The 20,581-nt window shown below is 41.6% G+C and overlaps 1 protein-coding gene across 2 annotated transcripts in view; it reads left to right on the top strand.

The window, feature by feature from the left end:
- Nucleotides 1-20,581, top strand: part of IBTK (inhibitor of Bruton tyrosine kinase) — a 147,150-nt gene that overhangs the window by 112,936 nt on the left and 13,633 nt on the right. For both annotated transcript variants that reach the window (XM_088471752.1, XM_088471761.1), the window contains exon 26: nucleotides 2,368-2,514. In XM_088471752.1, the coding sequence (XP_088327878.1) occupies nucleotides 2,368-2,514 (147 nt within the window). The remainder of the gene's footprint in view (nucleotides 1-2,367; nucleotides 2,515-20,581) is intronic.

Raw genomic sequence — 20,581 nt, 5'->3', positions numbered from 1 at the left:
TGTTTTTATGTGTATATCTTATTTTTCATAATCCATACATGTACCTGACCATAGTTATTTGATATTTCAAATATTTTAATTGGGTATATGTTTATCTAGAATTCATTGCTTTCCTTTCTTCCTATATAACCAGTTTTCCTAGTTTTAATTTTAGATGTTTCCTATGTAGCATGCTGTCCTCGGATGTGCTTAAAATACTCTGTGGAGTCGGAAGCTTCACATTAACAAAACATAAGGTGCAAGTAAACTGCTCTCTAAGACACCAACCTCACTCCGATTGTTCTCTAATTCATGCTTACTCATTCCCTAAACCCCTTTTCATGCCCAGAAGTATATAATATTCTCATGTAAGTAAATGTGCAACAATAACTCAGATGATGGTTTTAGGAGGCACTGTCAGAGCTAATTTACTGTGATCTCATCTATTCAGCTATATTACAGAGGATTGGATAGATTCAGTTCTTCTGTGTTATAAGCTGCAGGATGATATGCCAGAGCTGTACAGATGGCAGTGCGAACTGCTTTCACTGAGGATGCACCTTCAAGAGGTGGCATAGTTGCTGCCCTGGTGGTCCTGTCTCCAGTTTACGGGGTTCCTGGAAAGGCGGCAGATGCGTCCTCAGATTGTTTTCAGCTTCTGAATCCAGTCTCATGTTCTGTGATGTGTATGGTTATGGCACACAGAGGCTACAGGGAGGGGGGGAGAGTCTGAAGAGTTAAAACCTTTGCAGGTAAAAATGAGGGATGGCTTTCCAAAGATACAGTATACTCTGTTAGGATTTTAAGATTCACAGGGGAGTTTTACAATAATATAAAGGCACAAAGCCACAGGCTTAATACTTTTCTACAGACTGCATGGAAGCAAAGTTTTCAGATATCTAATAATTTACAGTGGGAATACATATATAAATACACACACGCACATATATTGATATATATATATATATATATATATATACATATACCCACACAATATGTGTATATTAAACATACAAATAGATTTGATAGTGTTTGTTTACCTTCTTGAAACTGTTTTAATGACACTGCATTTATCATTGCCCCTGGAGCAACGTTTGAGAAATGTTTGCTTCTTACAGATAAAATCTTAGGCAGCTTTAGGCTTCAGTCTCCAAATTTTAGAAGCAAACTGTCTTGTATTATGAAATAGAATAAACTATTATGTCAAGCAGCTATTTAGTCTGACATTCTTTATAAATATCTTTTGTACAGATGAGCCAGGATATGTTTTTATAACTGCAAATCCTGTTTTTGGTTGAATTTATACGTGCATTAACAATCAATGGATTATTTTGGCAGGGAATGTTTGGTTTCCATTCATAACTTAAGTGTTCTGCAACTTGTGTAAGCCATTGAAATGAAATACTTGCTATGGAAATCTAGCAGTATTTCTGGCGTTTCTAGGTGCCAGAAGGGTGGGAACTTTCTGGCATCTTCTTAAAATGGGTAAAGACAGAATACCTCAGCTTCCCATTGCAGGAGGTTTTCTTCCGTCATTTAGAGGCTGGTGAGTCAGAGATGAGTAATCTTAGGTGAAATTCCAAGACTTCTATTGCAGAGTGACTTTGAGATGTACAGTATACAGTAATTCATACTTAAAAGGATTGACCATGTATTATTCATTGAGTATTTTTATAGCACTCATCATCATTATTGTGAAGTGCGGTATAGAATTATGAGTGACAGGTGTAATAAAATATCACGTTAAATAGTGAATAGGTTTATTTTGAGTGATGCTTTTATTTACCTGCTCTATTTGACTAATGGAAGTGTTGCGAGAGAGATAAAGTGCTTCCCCTAACTTTCTTATTAGTAGTACTGCTGCTTGCACAGTTCGCCTTGGCCTTCAGTGCCGTTTGCCATATTTGTGGATGTTGTGACATAGCTGCTGATGCTCTTTTCATGTGTTTTAAATGTTAAAATATTGTACTAATCATGAACAAATATGAATTAACTTCAAAACCGGTGCCAAAGTTTCCAGAATCTCTTCATTTTAAATCCAGATATAGTTTACCCAAATACCTATAACACCTACATTTTTGGGTCTTGTGTCACCTGTTATGTCTACAGACAGATGTGGTGCAGTGGACTGATTGGGACTTTTTTGTTGCCTTTGCACTCCTCTTCCCTTAGAGCCCTCTTGTTAGTGTTAATCACGTAATGCAATAAAAGAATGCAGATACAGCATAGTGGCAAGTGCAAGGCAAATCTACACAAAATAGAAATGACAGCAGCTTATTGAGTTACTCATGCAACCCTATAACTTTGCCTATAGAAATCACTTATAGATAAATGAATGAGCAGCATATCAATGCGATTAACTAGTCTCTGTACTGTACATTTTATCAGGGCTTCCTATTTACATTCTGGGGGAGAGCAGACATCATTCCGTGACCACCTATTTGAAGAACAAAAGTCTGTCATCTTGAATTCACTGGGAGATACTATCAAAAAACTCGCACATACAGAGGAAACGGAGCCTCAGAAATGTGCAAGGTGAGAATGTGTGGTTTTCCTTATACATATTCTCGTGTACATGGTGGTGATGCAGCATCTGTTAATGACCCATACCGTGGTTCAGTGAACACATGGACAAGATTGAGAGCTATTGATTTTGACCATGATAATATAAAAATATCTTTGATAATTTTGTACTTAAAAAATGCCTAAAAAATGAAATTCCTTTGATAGTTACTTTTATAATTGGTCTCATAATTACCTGATATTAGATCCATTAAAATTGTCCATTTACAGTCTAATTTGCAATTTTGTTAATGGACTAGTTTAAATGTGTTTAGATCAAATGCTCATATTAGTAATTTATACTCCCCATATGTCTTTGGTTGTTTTGCTGGATAAAAAGCTGTTTGTACTGTGGATTTCAATCGTGGTAGTATTTAGTAGGTTGCTTGTCTGTTTAGGCGACATATATTCGGAGCACATACATGTCCCCGCTACCCAAAAGAGAGAGAATCTTCACATTCTAGGTTGTGCTATATATATTCTGCTTCACTCTATCCTGACACAAAAATGTTCTTACCCTTCTGTTATATGATTTACAGTATCAGATGTAAAACCAAAGCTCAGAATAACTTACAATGAATTCCCTTCTTATTAATATTTGTGCAAACTTGTAGTTTCATTATTTTGGTAAAAAAAAAAAAGATATCTAAATTTGCTGTTCATGCAGCTGTTAATATATACATGTTTATCTTCAAGAGTGTCTACTTTAAACAATTTTAATTGAATTTTGGAATGCAATTTTATTCCTGAACTTGCTTTTATTACTTTTACTATTGTTAGGTGTAGATGTTTTATGTTTTAAGGTAAAAAAAAAGTAGTCTTATTCACCAATGTTCTTTCCTACCAAACTTTTCTAGGTTATTATTAGTTGATGTCTAGCTCCCTTGCGTTATGCTCTACTTTACTGTGTGCCGAACCTGATATTTATATTGCCCACAAGTGTACCAGACCCGGAACTATTCTAATACTACAACGCTTCTTAATGGTCTTGTACCTTACATTGCCTGCAAGTGCATCAGATCCCAGACATTGTTGACCTAGGGTGCTGCTTGCTCCCGTTTTATCCTAGTTTGTGAGTAAGAAAACTGCCTTGCTGCTTATCTTTCTTCGTGGCTTCGCTGCATTAAAACGTCTCTGTGCTACATAGAGCAATACAGTGCTTTGCTCCTGACCATCTCAGATCCAGCTGTATTTTATACTTGATCCATTCGGGCCATTGGAGACTTCCATTGGGACACTATCAAGTAGTCTTTCTACCCTATTAATGTGAGAGTATGTTGTAGTAATTAGATCTATATTCTTTGGAACTAATGGGCCTAGGCCCAGACCAGGCAGTACACATTCGAACAGGCAGCCCCAGACCAGGCAGTACACACTCGGCAGGCAGCGTTCTCTTGGATTCTGTCAAACACAGATTCATCTGTCAGGCTGCCGGGTAGTAAATCATGATTCGTCACTGCAGAGAACATATTTCGACTGCTTCAGAGTCCAATGGTGCTGTGCTTTACACCACTTCAGACAAACTTAGCATTGCACACGGTGATCTGAGCCTTGTGTGCTACTGCTGGGTCATGGAGACACAATCCATGAATCTTCCAACAAACAATTTTTTTGCTGTGATGTTGTTTCCAGAGGCCGTTTGGAACTTTGTAGCAAGTGTGGCAAATTGGCACAGATTAATTGAATATATTTCAGCACTTCGGCACTCAGCATTCTTGTACTGCAAGCTTGTGTGTGCTGGTATTCCTATAGTCTCCAATTCACAATAACAGCATGTACACTTGACCAGGGCAGACATTTGTTGAACTGACTTGAAAGGTGACAGTGCCACATTAAAGGTTAGTCAGTTTTTCAGTACAAAACATTCTTTTTATAATGTATGACTATTGCTAATGAACATTGCTTGATTTTATGCACCTGTTAGCATTGTACATCTTGTGGTCACAGTTGATTTATTATGTTCAGTCACTTCACTCAGTGTATACTTTTTTTCTTTCTAGGGTTATTGTGTCGGATGCAGCTTTTCCTGTTTGGCTACTAAGCTGTATAATAATAATAACTTGCTCCCGTCACTTTAATTTGTTGGTGTCTGGGGGTATACAGTACATTGATGACAAGGCTTAGCATATTTGATATATGTGTGTATTCATCCCCTTACATGAACTTGGGTGCCCCCTCTCTTTTATATATACCGTACTGCATAATGAATATATAAAAACAGTTTTAACACTAGGGTGTGCTGTTGATTCAGTTTTAGTCACAATACCATAGTTGCTTTAATCGTGTGTCTTTGCATTACCGATACTGTTAAGAATTGTTATAAATGACATGTATATTGTTTATTTATTTTATTTATTTATTACCAGTTATTTATATAGCGCACACATATTCCGCAGCGCTTTACAAAGAAGATCTGGCCATTCACATCAGTCTCAGTCCCTGCTCCAGTGGAGCTTACAATCTATATTCCCTACCACATGTACACACTAGGGTTAATTTTTGGTGGGAGCCAATTAACCTACCAGTATATTTTTTGGAGTGTGGGAGGAAACCCACGCAAGCACAGGGAGAATATACAAACTCCGCACAGTTAGGGCCGTGGTGGGAATTGAACCCACGACCTCAGTCCTGTGAGGCAGTAACACTAACCATTGCACCATCTATGCTGCCCATATTGATTCTCCTTATTTTTGTTACCTTTCCTGTGTAACTTTTGAAATGTTGTTTTTGCTTACATGAAATGTTAGGCAGCTTTGATGTTGCTGTTTCAGGTGTTAATTTCAAATATGTGATATATATTTAGGTTTTTTTATTAAGAGATTGTTTCTTTCTGTATTGTGGAATAAAACTGGGAGAGAGATTGTTAAATATATTGTAGGGAGTAACACTGAGTAATTGTGTAAGTTGCCAACACCACCAGGATTTATACATGTTTATTGTGTACGCATCTAAGCTCTGCAGCAGACAGAGCAGAAATGGACTTTGATGTAAGGATCATTGATTTAATTTTTGTGAAACAATTTTTGAAAGCAGACAGACCACATGTGGAAGATTAGTGCATTGCTGTGCTTATGGTCTACCTTTTGATGTTTGTGTGAGATACACATCCTGGTAACTATAGGGAATAGCAAGCTGTGTCGGTCTGTTTGCCTGATCTAAACTCTACACACACATAGATGGGAGACCTAAAGCTCATACTGTATTGGTGGTAGTAAGAAATTGATTAAAAATAATGTCCCTTTGGATGTTGCTTCTTTTTTGCTGAAATATTGGTTCGATCAATGTAATAATTTTCACTAATGCAGGAATACATTATTTATCTTCCTACATCTGGGGGACACTCCATTACACATGGCGTTAGAGTGGTGTTGAGGTGTTCGCACTTAATGAGTTAATTGTTAGCGGTATAAAAGCGCCTCCCCTCTAACCCCCTCTCAGTTTTTCATTAAGTGCTGAAGGAGACGTCAGCACTGTTAGCTTTTGTTATTCTTTTACTCCTCTATCTCTCCATATTTCTCTCACACTCTGCTTTTCCTACTGGTCCTTGAGACCCCTGGCTGTTAATGGTTGGCACACCTTTGGTCTAGCTGATACTGAAAATGGAGTTGTGCTGGGAAGGCTGAGAGGTTGCTCCTGTTCCAGAGCCGGGGGAAGGAGGGCACGCCACTGATGTTGCTGGCTGGGGGTTCTGGGAGAGGGACAACAGCCCTGGCGTGCGTCTTTTGGGACTTCCACCGCACCCGGAGGTTGGTCCTAATGGTTCCTGGGCTGCTCGGCTGAAGGATACGCGGAAGCCTGGGTCCCTTTTCTGAGGGTAGGAGGTGGGGATGGATGGTGGGAAGACAGGAGGCTCCGGAATGGTAGCCTGTATACCACCAGCAGCATACTACATGATGCAGTAGGGAGAGAGATTTACAACGGTAGGATGCCGGAAGCCGCACATTACCCAGGATGCAGGTGATGGTTATAGAAGGCGGCTGCCACATCCAGGAAAAAGGCCGGACCAGACAACTCTCCTACACAGAGGATGGGTTGCTGGATCACAGGCAGCGAGCCTCTCTCTCACCCTATGCAGGGTGGGTTGACAGTAGGGGCAGATGCGCTCAGTGCCTACCCTAGCAGAGAGGGTAACGCACTGAGCTAAGTAATTGGGCTAGTCTGGGAACAGCAAGTTAGCCAGAAGGCGCAACCCTATGCAGGGAGGGCAGTTTGATCAGTCCAGCAGCTGAAAAAGGGATGCTGATGAGATTACTGCAAAGCTGTTTCCCTTCTTCCTTCTCAGCTCAACCCCAGGAGGAGTTAGATAAGTATCTGAAAAATTATTTATACTTTACTCAGATATTTGCTGTGATGCTGCTTGTTTGTATATTACATCAGTGGATATTCTATTAGTGGGTATTACCATGTGCAACATGTCTTGAAAGGAAATACCACTAAGGATAAAGCTGAATGGGGGAGAGTGTTTGTCAGGTGTCAGAAACTTCAGCCAGCTTTGTGGCAGTACCAGCTTGGGTCAAATGATTTGCACTATCTATGGCTTTTGTTGTGTGCTTTTGTTTTGTTGTATGGGAACGAGTATCAGACAAATTATTGATATATTTACTCAGATATTTACCGTAACAATATATATGTATATAATTTGTCAGTATTCAGACTGTGAGTTTGTTTTACCTGGTTGTAAGGGTTCTAGGACTGTCGCCAGTGGAAATTGTCAGTCTGGCAAACACCTGTGTGAAAGCTACAAAGTGTCCTTCAAACCTCATAGGATGAGCAAGGGTCAAACTTTATGACTCATGCAAGTTCATATTAAATCCAGAGTTAGTCTTATTAAAGTGACCATATAATTTATATTAGAAACCCTCTGTGTTTCCATGCAAGGGCATAACTAGAACTTTGTTGGCCACATAGCAAGATCTTAAACCCCCCTCCCCCCAGAGGTAAAAATAACACATACATTTGCCCCCATACAGAGCCCATTCAGGTTATGCCACACAGTAGTGCCCCTTATACATATTATGCCAAACAGTTGTAGTGTCCCTTATACATTATACCACACAATAATGCCCCTTAAATATTATACCACACAGTAATGCCCTTTACAGATTATGCCACATAGTAGTAGTGCCGAATATAACATATTATTCCACACAATAGTAGTAGTGTTCCCTCTAGCTCCGGCGGGAGGCAGGGCGCTGGAGCTAGAGAGGGCATGCGCGCGCGCCCGAGAAGGGGGCGTGGTCATCGGAAAAGGGGGCGTGTCTATAAGACGCGTCCCCTTTCCGTCACTCTTGGGGGCGTGCCCGGCACTTACGGACACGCCGGGCAGCCCCCAAGCCCTGCAGACAGGGAGAATAGATGCCGGGCACATGCGCCCGGCGTCTAGTCTCCAGCGGTGACCGGGTCACCACATGTTTCTCCACCCGCGGGACACTGCGTCCCGCGGGTGAGAACGGCTCCCGCAGGCTGTGAGGGCAGGGTGCTTTTTGCCCTCCGGAAGGAGGGCAGGGCGCCGCGCCCCGCTAAAACAGCCTAGCGGGAACGCTAATAGTAGTGCCCCTTAGACATTATTGGTTGGTAGAGGGAGCCCTCCAAGAAGTTACAGTAATGGATAGAGAAAATCTCCTTGGATCATAAGAACCCCTTTATAAGAGCCCCTTATGCAATGCACCCAGTAGTGTCCATTATGTAGTGCCCCGAGTAATGCCCCTTATTTAATGCCCACTGTATTAGAGCCCCTTATGCAGTGCCCATTATGCAGTGCCCCCAGTAGTACCTCTTATGCAGTGCCCCCAGTAGTGCCACTTATGCAATGCCCCCTTTATTAGAGCCCCTTACGCAGTGCCTCCAGTAGTGCCTATTATGCAGTGCCCCCATTAATGCCCCTAGTAGTGCCCCATATGCTGTGCCCTCTCCCAGTATAGAACAGGCAGTACTTACCTCTCATCACGCTGGCTGCTGGGCACCGCTCCTGCATAGACGCTGCCGCTGACTGGATCTAACTAGATCCAGCTGGACAGGCTCCTCTAATCGCGTGTGATGTCATGCATCATGGGAACGCTGGCCTCTGGAGCGATGAGAGGTTTCTTTAGTCTCTGATCACCTCAGAGACCAGCATTCCAAGTTTTAGGCAGGGGTGACTGGGCCGCATAATATATGTATTTTGGCCCACACTGTTGGAACACACAAAATGTTTATTTGGGGCGCGAGTTTGACATGCCTGATATACATAATCTGGAGGAGGGAGTACGGTTATAGCATATAACTAGAATTGTGACTCAGTCAGGTGGTTTTTTTTCGCTATATGGATGTGTCTATATAATACCACATTTACTGAATTTCTCCTTTGTCAGGCTAAATTACTGAATAGTGGAGGTTACTGTGCGGCAAGGGTGTCCGCAGACCAATTCGGATTATGCAGAGTTTGCTATTTATACAAAAAGAGCAGCTGATGCTTTGGTTATAGACAAGGGGGAAAACTCCTTTAAGAAAAAAGTATCTTCACTTTATAAAGATTTGTGGTTTAAGCATTTGCTTTTAGTTTTTTTAGGTTTTTTTTTTAGCAAATGTTTACAGAATTTGTTGTAGTTTCTTTATGAATAAGTACATAATGCTGAGAGGACCTCTTCAAAGGATAAGCCTGGCGGAAGAGGATTTAGTTAACATATTTTTGGCTAAGTAGTCTAGCTAATCACTTTTTAGCACATGTGACCAATTCTATGAAACTTTCGTAGTGGTATCGGCCTAATGTTAGTAAATCAGAGTATCTAAATATCCGTGGACTAGGATTAACTAGTTCTTTGGAAAGTTCATCTTGGCCCAGAAAAATTGATAAGTTTGATTAGTTATTTTCTCTTAGCTAAGGATTTGTATTACAGCCACAACGCACTAAGCATGCTTATCTCGCATGATCTTGGGAGCGGTGCGGGGCCTGGTTACTACTTGGATGGGAGTCCACAGGAAAATACCAGGTGCTGTGGATATGGATATTGGCAAAGATATATAGGCTGCCTGGTTAATTTAGCTTTTGACACAGGGGTCAGGAATGTATCTGATTCAGAAATTTATTATGACATAAACTTTGGCTGAGTTCAGTGGATATATCTCAGATATATTATTGCAGGTTTTTGCCATATTCTGTCACTCACAGTGTTCTTGCCGTACTGCAGACAAAAATGTTAAGGACAGATTTAGGTTGGAATCTGTATAAAGAAAGTCATATTGTGTATAGACACCAGTAATGCTCACCTGCACATAGCCATTTCTGATGGAAAGATCAGTTCAGTCAGATGGATGGAGTGAGCACTCTAAAGCTGGGCACACACCTATCTGCAGGTGATAGTTGTTCATACACAAACCATCACTGTCATCTGGCTGGGGGTACCGTCGCGCTCCCCTCACCGACAGCCTGTGCCGCAAGTGTACGGGTGGTCGTCTGACTTCCTGTACACACAGCACAATGGGAAGATATATCTGCCAACAGCTAATGCGATTGGTCTGTGAAAAACGTAGTTTACAGATATATTGTCTGTACACATTGGCCAACGCACACACATTATATCGACCATTCAGTTGAACTGCCGATATGTCGGCCAGTGTGTACCTAGCATAAGAGACAAATAGCACTGGAGTTGGGGTCAATATAATGATATGATATTTTCATTGTAACAACAAGTCTGGCAGGCCTCCTAATAATTGGGGAATAGGGGTTAAGCCCTATTTCTAAGATTTGTTTTTCAATATTACAAACGATGCACCCATTGATGGAATTATATATGCTCCCCTCAGTGGCCTGCCATGCTGCAACAGCCCCTCTCTCTCATACCCTGGGCAAATTCTTAAGTCGGATGCCGGTCAGCTGCAAAGCTCCGTCCAGACAGCACTTAGCCTCTTTGGAGGTCTGCGCATGTGCAGAAGCAGGGCCGTAGAGAGGACTCTCCAGCCTAGCTTCTCTGCCCCTTCGACTGCCTACAGGTGCCAGACGCCCTACGACAAATACACGAGTTACCGTCTGCACCTGTTTGTCCCTGCTGGCCTCCCTCCTCCGGCGATGAGAGGCCGTCCGCACCTGTCCCTGCTGGCCTCCCTCCTCCGGTGATGATGACAGTGGCGCACTACTGGAGGACCCCAAGAAGATAAAGAGGAGTAGGCTGGAGCTCAGCCGCCTAAGAAGTAGGAATGCCGGGCCCTGGGAGGCCTGAGCAGAACCCAGACCACCCATCAGCGTAGGTGAAATAAGGTTATAAATCATTAAATATATTATTTAAGGAGTGGGGTGAGGGGGAGAGAAACTAATTTAACATATAAGGGGTGAGGGGACCTTAAATTAATGAAATATATATTGAGAAAGGGGGAGGGGGTGAGAAAAGAGAAAACATTAAACATATAAGGGGTGGGGGTGAAGAGTTAACTGATAAATAAATACAGGTTGAGTCTCCCATATCCAAATGCTTGGGACTAAGGGTACTTTGGATATCGGAATATTCCGTGTTTTGGAATAATTGCATACCTCGGACATTGCTGTTTTAATCCAAAGCTTTATGCTTATTATTGATGTGAATAAGTCCTAAGAGTGCCGCCTGTCCTGGTGTGTGTGTATGTGTGTGTGTGTGTGTGTGTGTGTGTGTATATATATATATATATATATATATATTTTGACAGGATTAACCACCCTGCGGTTGCCAGGTGGGTGGGCGAGAATTACACCCTGACCACCCCCATTAGGGCTTCTTCCAGAAATTTCCCGGGCTGGGGGGGGGACGGCCCTGCCTATTTTTATTAGTTCCGGGCCCCACAATTTCTAATGGCAGCCAAGATATAGGCATATGTTCAACTCTACAGCAGCCCCTTAACATTGACTGTAAGACAAATGTCAAACATCTGAAAGCAAATTGACGTTAATCTGTTATGTTTTATATAAGCTATGTAAATATCCTTGTAATAAAAGCTAATATCCTGTGACATCCAAGCAGAAAACAACTCATAAATAGAGGAAATGTTACAGTTGCACAGAAACTGTAAGTCTATTTGTGATATTGTCTCCATATGTTGATATCAGGAAAAGCAAAAAATAGGAGGCAGTGTAAAAGGAACAACGGTGTACTTCAGCTGATAAACACTAGCTATACAAACATCTAAATACAGTATAATACAGAGTGAGAGATTCCTGTAAATCCAGAGATGAGAAAACTGAACAGGTTATTCATGACTGTGAAGATTCAAGCAGGTGACAGCTCTTACACACGTGCATGTAATGTGTATTTTGTAAATATGCGTGTTGTAAACCAGGCATGTCATGGCGAGTCACCATTCCCACGTTGTTTTTTGGTCACCTGTCAGTGCAATGTAATGTAAGATGCAGGTGTTTAAGATGTGTTCTTATAGAAGTAGGATTTGATCACGTACCATTCCAGACTGAAATAATACAGGTAAAACAATTAGGTATGCGTGTCAACCCATTCACATATACTTTACGTGCATCATAAAAATCCATGGTTAGTCTAAATATGGGTTTTTCATGCACATGTGATTGAGCCCTTACTATTCATTTGATGTTGTTATAATTTAGGGTATTTTAGGGTAATCACAGATGTTCAGTTAAACACACAAAATGACAAAACATAAAAGTACCTCTAGAGAGAAGGGTTTTGGGCTTTTTCATATGTCTGTGAGAGTTACCTGCCCATAATAATGCACTGCTTAAATACTTAAAATAAAAAATTTGGCCTCAGTGTAGCTTTGCGGCAGGTGTGAAATCTGCAAGTAATTTTCCTGGACCTAGAGATACATCATTATTTAAAATTTTGAGTGTCTTGGTGTCGAAGCCGGATGATTGGCTGAGACCAAATCTTAAATTAATATCTGGCGACGCAATTTTGTGTCGTCAGCATGAAACCATTATGTACGATGTCCTACCATAACCTATACGCACATTAAATAATGCATATAAAATATACAAGATGCGCAGCGCACAGTTGCGCTGTTTATCAAAGCACAGATAAGCACAAAACACATAGACGCACAGCGCATACTAGCGACTTTACAAAATATTCTCACTCTCACACATGCAATCTCTTATGAAAAGGTTCCGAAGCCTTAAGCTTAATATTAGAGGTTTTATTAGCTAATACTTATGTTGTGAAATGAAAAGTATATGATGTTTAAGCTATAGAGACTAGGAGACAAGTCATTTTTGGTACCATTCTAAATCACTGTTTATTTGCAGATCTCCGGTTCTATCGGCAAGGAGATCGCATCATGCATTCTCAAGTTATGAAATATAGAGAATTAGTGGTTAGAATGTATACCTCTGTACGTAGTGTCTTTTGACTAGTTTAGACCTGTTCTTCGGCGGGAAAACCACACAAAGCAACATCTGAGGAACTGGGACATGCCCCTAGTGACACTGTATGAACTGCCCAATTACCTGCATCGTACCAGAATGTCCAGGAGCAAGACCCAATGGAAATCTGTTAACTAGTCTCTTTGTTCTGTAAGGTATATAGCCTGTTATGCATCGTGTTATGCTTTTCATTGAATAATATAACTTTTTGTGGTTTGGAACCACAATAGGATTGGAAAGAAATTATTTCTTATGCGACTTGTAGTGCTAAACAGCGACATTTTGGTTATATAGATTTAGGGGTATCAATAGTTGGGGGCTTGTAGTTTTGGGGGTCACGCTACCGAGAGGTCGCACGATTGTGTACGGATCTCGATTTCGCACCATAGGGTGGAAGGCGCCATAAGCAGGAAAGAATGCACTGCGTTCAAAACCTGCACCATCTGGTGTTGTGAAACCGATATCCGTTATGTGATTTCAATGAGTGCTGGCAGGAGAGAAAAGTTAGTTTCTTTCATTGTCTGTCTTTGCGCTAGAGTGCGAGTCGCACAATAGCGTATAAGTATTTCCTGTATTGCTGCCACATGTTCAAACAATCGTTCTGATAGTATTGTTGTATTGACAGCGTGATTACATTGTTTAAAACCTCTGAATCATACTGCCGTATTAGTGAAAAGTCTAGTTTCTGCACAGAAAACTAAAGGTGTATGAAAGCAGATGTGTGATTGTAACGTGATAGAGGCTACTACTGTGTGTGGAGCCTATGCTAGGTACCGTGTGTCAGTCCTAAAGACTCGGTAGGTGTTTGACGAGGCAGAAAGCTACTGAGTGTGTACACATAGCAGGTGTATTCCATCAAGGACAGGGATTTTGTACCTTGAAGAAAACAAGGCTCTTTCGAAATTCAGCTCCCAATAGTTGTCGCAGAGCCTATTGTTCAGTTATGTTCTCTGGACACTGCGACTAGACCGCACGGTTGGTTAGACCGTGATTGTGACTTGGGTTGTAGTGGAGGAAATCACTGGAAAGTGTAAGTGTTGTTGGAACACTTGAATTCTAACAGAGGAGAGTACTCAAAAAGGGTGAGCTACCGAACAAGGGCTGAAAGGTGTCCGGAAAGACAGTATAATTGTATAAGAGGTTATTCTGTTCCTCGTTGTGCGAGCTATCCATAAGGGTTAGCGGGCCGGTTGTGCACAACGGGATAGGAGTGCGTGAACGTAGCTCCATAGGAATCGTTCACCGGTCTACATTCACTAGTGATAAGCTGCTTAGCGTTTTCCCAGATGGGTGATAAGCAGACGCTGGGACTGGTCGATGATGTGCTGCTTTTGGAAGGGCCAACAAGTTCAGCAAGGCATATAATGTATACAAAGTATGGTGCGTATGCAACTGTGTACTGTGATGTATGGGTTAAGATGACCAAGAGATGTGTGAAACTTTTTCCTAAAATTGGCAGTTTTGATGTGGAGGTGTTGAATAATGTTAGAGATGGCATCTGTGTGGTGAAATCGCTAAAGAAATGAGTAAAGTATAATGATTATTTGAAATTATGGCAGCATGAGGGGAACACGTGGTTGAGTGGAGTGCTCACGCCGCTAAGTAGCATCGTGAGCACTATGCAAAACAGCGTTGCGCACGCACCACAAGGGAGCGCGCACGCAGAGCTAGTCAGCGTCGGCTGCGTGCTGCAAAATAGCGTGCACGCACCGCAAGGTAGCGGTGCCAAAGATAAAGGTATTCGCGCATGCGCACCTCCGCCGCCCTATGCGGCTGAAGGTGATGGTACAGCCAATACTAAAAATTATAAAAATGTAACAAGTAATTTGTACCCTATCCTGAGTAATCATATGGAAAATGTTTGTATAGATGATGAACCTGTTGAAATGTCAGCCATTGCATATGCAGTAAATCTGTTAGACACAGCACTGAACCCAGAAAGGGAAGTGATCCAACGAGCTGTATCAGCAGAAGGGATCCCATCAGTTATACCAACAGTAGAAATTGATGAAGGCGTAGTAGTAACAGATTGAACCACCAGAGTACTAAGGTAAAAGTTACCATAAGTAACCCTAAAAATAGCAAAGTGGTAGGTGTCCATCCTGTCCGGACAATAACTGTTCCCAATGGCAATCCAGATGGAAATGGTGTAATACCCACAAGGGATGTAGCAATGCATTGTCCATGGACAAGAGCAGAGTTACATTCAATAATGACAGAATTTCCCGACCTTAGAAAAGAATTAGCTAAGTGCCAAAAATTTGTAAAAGATTTAGGTAATGCTCATGAGCCAACTAACAAAGATTGGCGAGTGGTATTACGGGCATGTCTTCCATCCAATACCGATGTGAAACAGTTAATCACGGATTGTGTATTGGATGGAGATTGTCCCTGAACTGATGAGAATAACCAAGGTAACATTACACGCATAGTCACATAATTGGCCGTATATTTTCCAGTAGTAGTGAACTGGAGTAAAATTTTCACCATCAGGCAAAAGGATAGTGAGTCTGCAGCAGATTATTTCATCCAAGCGCTGCTGACAATCGCCCAATATACAGGTATAGAAAATATAAAAGACAACACACACCGCAGGGAAGTAGCTGTCACGGTACTTATGGATGGTCTTAAAGACACTCTAAAACCAGGGTTCAAACCTCTCAGCCTAACTGGAGAGGAATTAGTGTAGATGCCCTTAGGGAATCAGCTATAGAACATGATAAAAACATCCTCAGGAAGAGAGATACACAAAGTGAGAAGCTAATGGCTGTTAGCATTCAAGCTTTAGAAGGAATGTACACACATCCACAAAACACATATCAACATACCCAGCCACAAACCTCATACCACACACAACCACAAACTCTCCACGCACAACAACCTACACAATGACAACTTTCCAACATAAGATGTTACACATGTAACCAGAAAGGACACTGTTGAATTTGTAAATAAACCTTTTCATAGATTCCTGCCTATAAACCTCTAAGATTCACCTGCCTAGAACCTCTAAGACAAAACCTGCCTATAAACCTCTAAACACAACGCTAATTGCGTACGCAGTATGACCGCAAATAAAGACAGGAGTGGAATCTTGTGGTTCCAACGCACAAGTATTATTCAGGTAAAAGTACAGTCAGTTACACGCAATCTATACATACATAATTTAGGCGTAAAAGGAAATAATACAGACCAAGTACGGTTATACATACGCTGCGCCTCTGGACCCAGAGATAGACTTCTGACTAGATATCCTCAGTTCACCCAAAATTCAGCATGAACTGCCAAACCAGTGTTTGGACACGTGTATTTATTCCCCCCCAGACTGAAACAGGACAAAGGGAGAACTTCCTGCTGATCTCATTGGTTCCCAGAGGAGAAGCATATGTAACGACACATTTAACAGGTTTGTTTCAAATAGACTTTCCCTGCCTCTAACAGCCGGAGTCTTTCTGGTAACGCCTCCTTTAGCATCCTAACAGTTGAATCTAAAATATATATTTTGGTTGCTTGTAGGTTCTGCGGTCCATAACTCGAGAATGCATAATGCGATCTCCTCACCGATAGCACCGGAAAACTGTGGAAAGAGTATGCATCAGAACAACTCCAAGAATGACATGTTTATCTTGTATAATTCCTTAGTTAACAAATATCTTTATTTCTTAGCATTTAAACTAACTGAACCTTCTTGAATCATACAATTTGATGCTAATGGAACTTTATGTGCGAATATGTAGTGTGTGGGTATTCGGGGTTTGGTAAGGACGCTAGTTATTAATGGGTGAGATTTAAGTACATAATCTCTCATACACGAAGTGAACATCCAGCAGTGTGGATGGCTGAGAGTTGTAATTCTACATGCCCTCTGTCAGCAGGCCCCCACCTGCTGTGTTCAAAGGAAAACAAAACCTCTTTTGTTCTCACAGACTCTTGTGTGAAGTGCAAATGTATTATCACCTCAAACTTTTTGGGATTTGGAGCCATCTTGTCTAGGATTCAGGCAAATCCAATTGTGTAGATATTATATTACAATTGCCACAACTATACTTTATCTGCATCCAGGGATTCCCAATTTGTATGTAAAAATACCCATTGTCTCTTCTTATTTACTTCTACTCAGACAGCTGGTTTTTCCCGTTGCCCTTGGTGGGTAAACAAAAACATTGCCATCTGTTCTTAGCTCCTGGGTTATAACTTGAATTAATGCTGACCACACAAAATGGTGTCTTGCGATCTCATTTCCAACATGGAGTCTTGCAGCCATTCGCAAGATGGCATCGCTGCGATTAAATTTTAAACTGAACTTGTCTCACTCAATTATTCAGCTTCGACAGTCCACCCTTTGATAGCAAACAACATGCTATCACAACCCAATTTGAATCTGTTTAGCCATGCATGAGAATATACCGTTCAATGTTATTATGGTATGACACAGTATGATCATTTGAACCATTCAGATAATGCGTCTCCGGGAGGGACATAAAACTACCCTTATACGCACACCGCGGATCCTTAAGGGATCATGGGAAAGATGTGGGGATGCACCTATCCTATAAGGAGAGCCTTGGAAGGGGTTGGGACTGCATTACCTAAGATGACTTAAAACAACATAAACGTTATCTCCATGCACGACCACTCAAACTCAGGCTACATTGTTATACACTACGGCATAACTCAGGATTGAATTACAGTTCTTCCTTATTATTGTTATTCACACTTTCACAACAATTTACTGTACTGAAATTGGACCGGCACTCCCCTGATTTGGTATAGCACTCCTCCTCCTGACTCCACTCCATCAGCTCCGCCATCAGCTCACATCTCCTTTATTGGTCCCCCATCACAGACACCGAGCATCCCCAAACAGATCATCATGACAAAAAAAATAAAACTCTGGAAAAAAAAGAACTAGGATGACCACAGCAGACCACTCCATTGCTTGAAGCACTGATCTACACATTTCTTTAGCTCAGATATCTCACCGTCACCTTTTTAATCCTTCCGGCACAAGCTCGCAATCGACAGGTCCACGTTATCGGCCTTGTCTCTGCCTTGTATCTCCACCGGTTGGTTAACCTCCCTATAGTGAGCGGAATGGATCCACGTATCTTCCCTGGCCACCCTTTGAGGATGCTGTATCGTCAGATACGGACCTTTCCACCGATCAGTCAAACAACCTGAGCTAAAAAAAATTTGGATCATAACAAATTCTTCCAGATTTGACATCATGACAGGTTGCATTAGACATGTTAGTTAATAACACTTCCAATTTCGGTTATTCTCATTCATCTTCGTGAGACCCTGCACAGTAACCTCATTATCAATTTTTCACATGAGGCTGCCTGTTTGGACAGTATCTCAAAGGGGGGCAAATAAAGGAAAAGACAGTCTGGGATAATCTTAGTGTTGTTACCCATCATCTTACGCATGTTCTTGAAAACGTCACCTGAAAAAATAAGTCCCCCTATCACTTTTAATAATTCTAGGGATATAGTATCTGCATACAGGTTCTTGCAATTAAATCTTGTTATTAATAGCTACTGCTCTAAATAATGCCTGTGCCGCTGGGTTGGATAGTTTTCCGAGTAGTCGACCTCAGCCTAGCATGGCTGCCGTTTATCCTTAGCAACCTTGTGTCCTATGAGTGGGAGATAAAGCACAACAGTTTAATATAATTTAAACATGACCCAAAATACAACAATAAATTATCCACATTTTACATTAGAACAGATCCATTGATAGGTTGAAAAAAAATATAAACAGTCATATAAGGCCTGGGAGAAGATACTGGGGTTACCTATGAACTCATGGGAAACTCGTGTTCCTGTGTGGTGGTCTTCGCTTTGCAGTACTTACTTACGTGTCCCACTTGGTGACAGTTAAAACATAATTTTGAACGGGGTGGATGAAAAGATTGTTGTGGGATTTGAGCAAGAGGGAAAGGTGGTGGGTATGGGTAAGGATAGGGAGGGTAAGGATATTGTGGGGGATATGAGTATGGGACCTGTGGTTGTGTATGATATGTGGGGTAAGGATGTGTTTGCTGTGGTGTGGGATTGGTGAGGACGTGTAATTGTTCAGGTGTGTGTGTGGGTGCAGGTGTGTCGGGTTGGCTGTGATGTTATTGTCATTCCTTCCAGAGCTTGTATACTGACCGCCATTAGTTTTTCGCTCTGGGTCTCTCTCTTTTTGGAGATGTTTTTATCATGTTCTATGGCAGACTCTATGAGGTTATCTATTGTGAGTCCCCTCCAGCCAGGTTGTGAGGTTTGAACCCGAATCTTTAAATCGACTTTCAGACCGTCCATGAGAACTGTGATTATCATTCCCCTGTGGTGAGTGCTATCTTTAATATCTTCTATCCCAGTGTACTGGGTGATAGCCTGCAGAGCCCGATCACAGTAATCTTCTGCAGTCTCACTCTCTTTCTGTTTGATTGTGAAGATTTTGTTCCAGTTAACTACTACTGGAAAATATACACCCAATTGAGTTACAATGCGGGAAATGTTACCTTGGTTTACTTGGTCTGTTAAGGGGACGTCACCATCCAATACACAATCCGTGATAAATTTTGTCACGTCGGTATTGCGTGGCAGACAGGCCCTGAACACCACACGCCAATCTTTATTAGTGGGTTCATGTGAACTACCCAAATTTCTCAAAAATCTTTGACATTTGGCTAATTCCTTTTTGGGATTGGGGAAATCATTTATGATGGAATTTAGTTCTGCTCTTGTCCAAGGACAATGCATTACTACTTCCCTCGTGGGCACTATACCGTTTGCGTCTGCATTTCCATTTGGAACAGTTACTGTCCGAATGGGATGCAGACCGGTAGCGTTGCTACCTTTGACCTGGTTACCTGGCTTGGGGTTTAATCTGCTGCTGCTACGTATGGTATTAACAACTTCCTCTATGGGTGCAGAGTGTGTTAACACTTCCCTTGCTGTTACCGATGGAGATGGCGGCACCACCCGTGATTGTGGTGATGCAGCATCTATCATTTGCACCGCATGGGAAATGGCAGACATTACAATAGGCTCATCATCCATATCATAAACACTTTCTTTATGGTTGCTTAAGAGAGGGTACAAGTTGCTTGTTACATTTTAATTGGTATTTTTGGTAACCGTACTTGCACCTCCATCCACATAAGGTGGGGGAGGTGAGCGTGAACTGCTGGCAATACTCTCCACGACGCTACTTTGCCGCACGTGCGCGCCAATTTGCGGCTCGCCCGTATTGCATCTCAGCGTCGTGGATGTATTTTCTGGCAATGCGTTCGCAATGCTAGTTTGCGTCGTATGCACATTTTTAAGCCAAGCATCCCCTTCATGCTGCCATATTTTTAAACATTCAAAATATTTAATCTTTTTCTCTCGGGATCGCACCATACTGATGTGATCCTGGACATTATCTAACACATTTTTATCAAAACTACCAATTCTGGGGAACGGACTAACACTCTTTCTCGTCATATTAAACCATATATCACAATACCTTATTGCATAAGTACCGTACTTAGCATGCATAATACGACGGGCTGATCCAATTGGAGCCTCCATTAGCAGGACATCATTGCTTAACATTTCTACCGTTTGCGTGGCTCCCATTTTGAGACAACTCCTATGCTTTTCAATAAAAATTTAAACTGGTGAAAGACAATCAAGATACTTTCACTTACCTACGGACGAAATTTCT

This window comes from Taudactylus pleione, unplaced genomic scaffold, assembly GCF_031769625.1.
Source record: "Taudactylus pleione unplaced genomic scaffold, aTauple2 ptg000015l, whole genome shotgun sequence".
Classification (NCBI taxonomy): Eukaryota; Metazoa; Chordata; class Amphibia; order Anura; family Myobatrachidae; genus Taudactylus; species Taudactylus pleione.
This window is presented reverse-complemented; position numbering and strand designations above follow the sequence as displayed.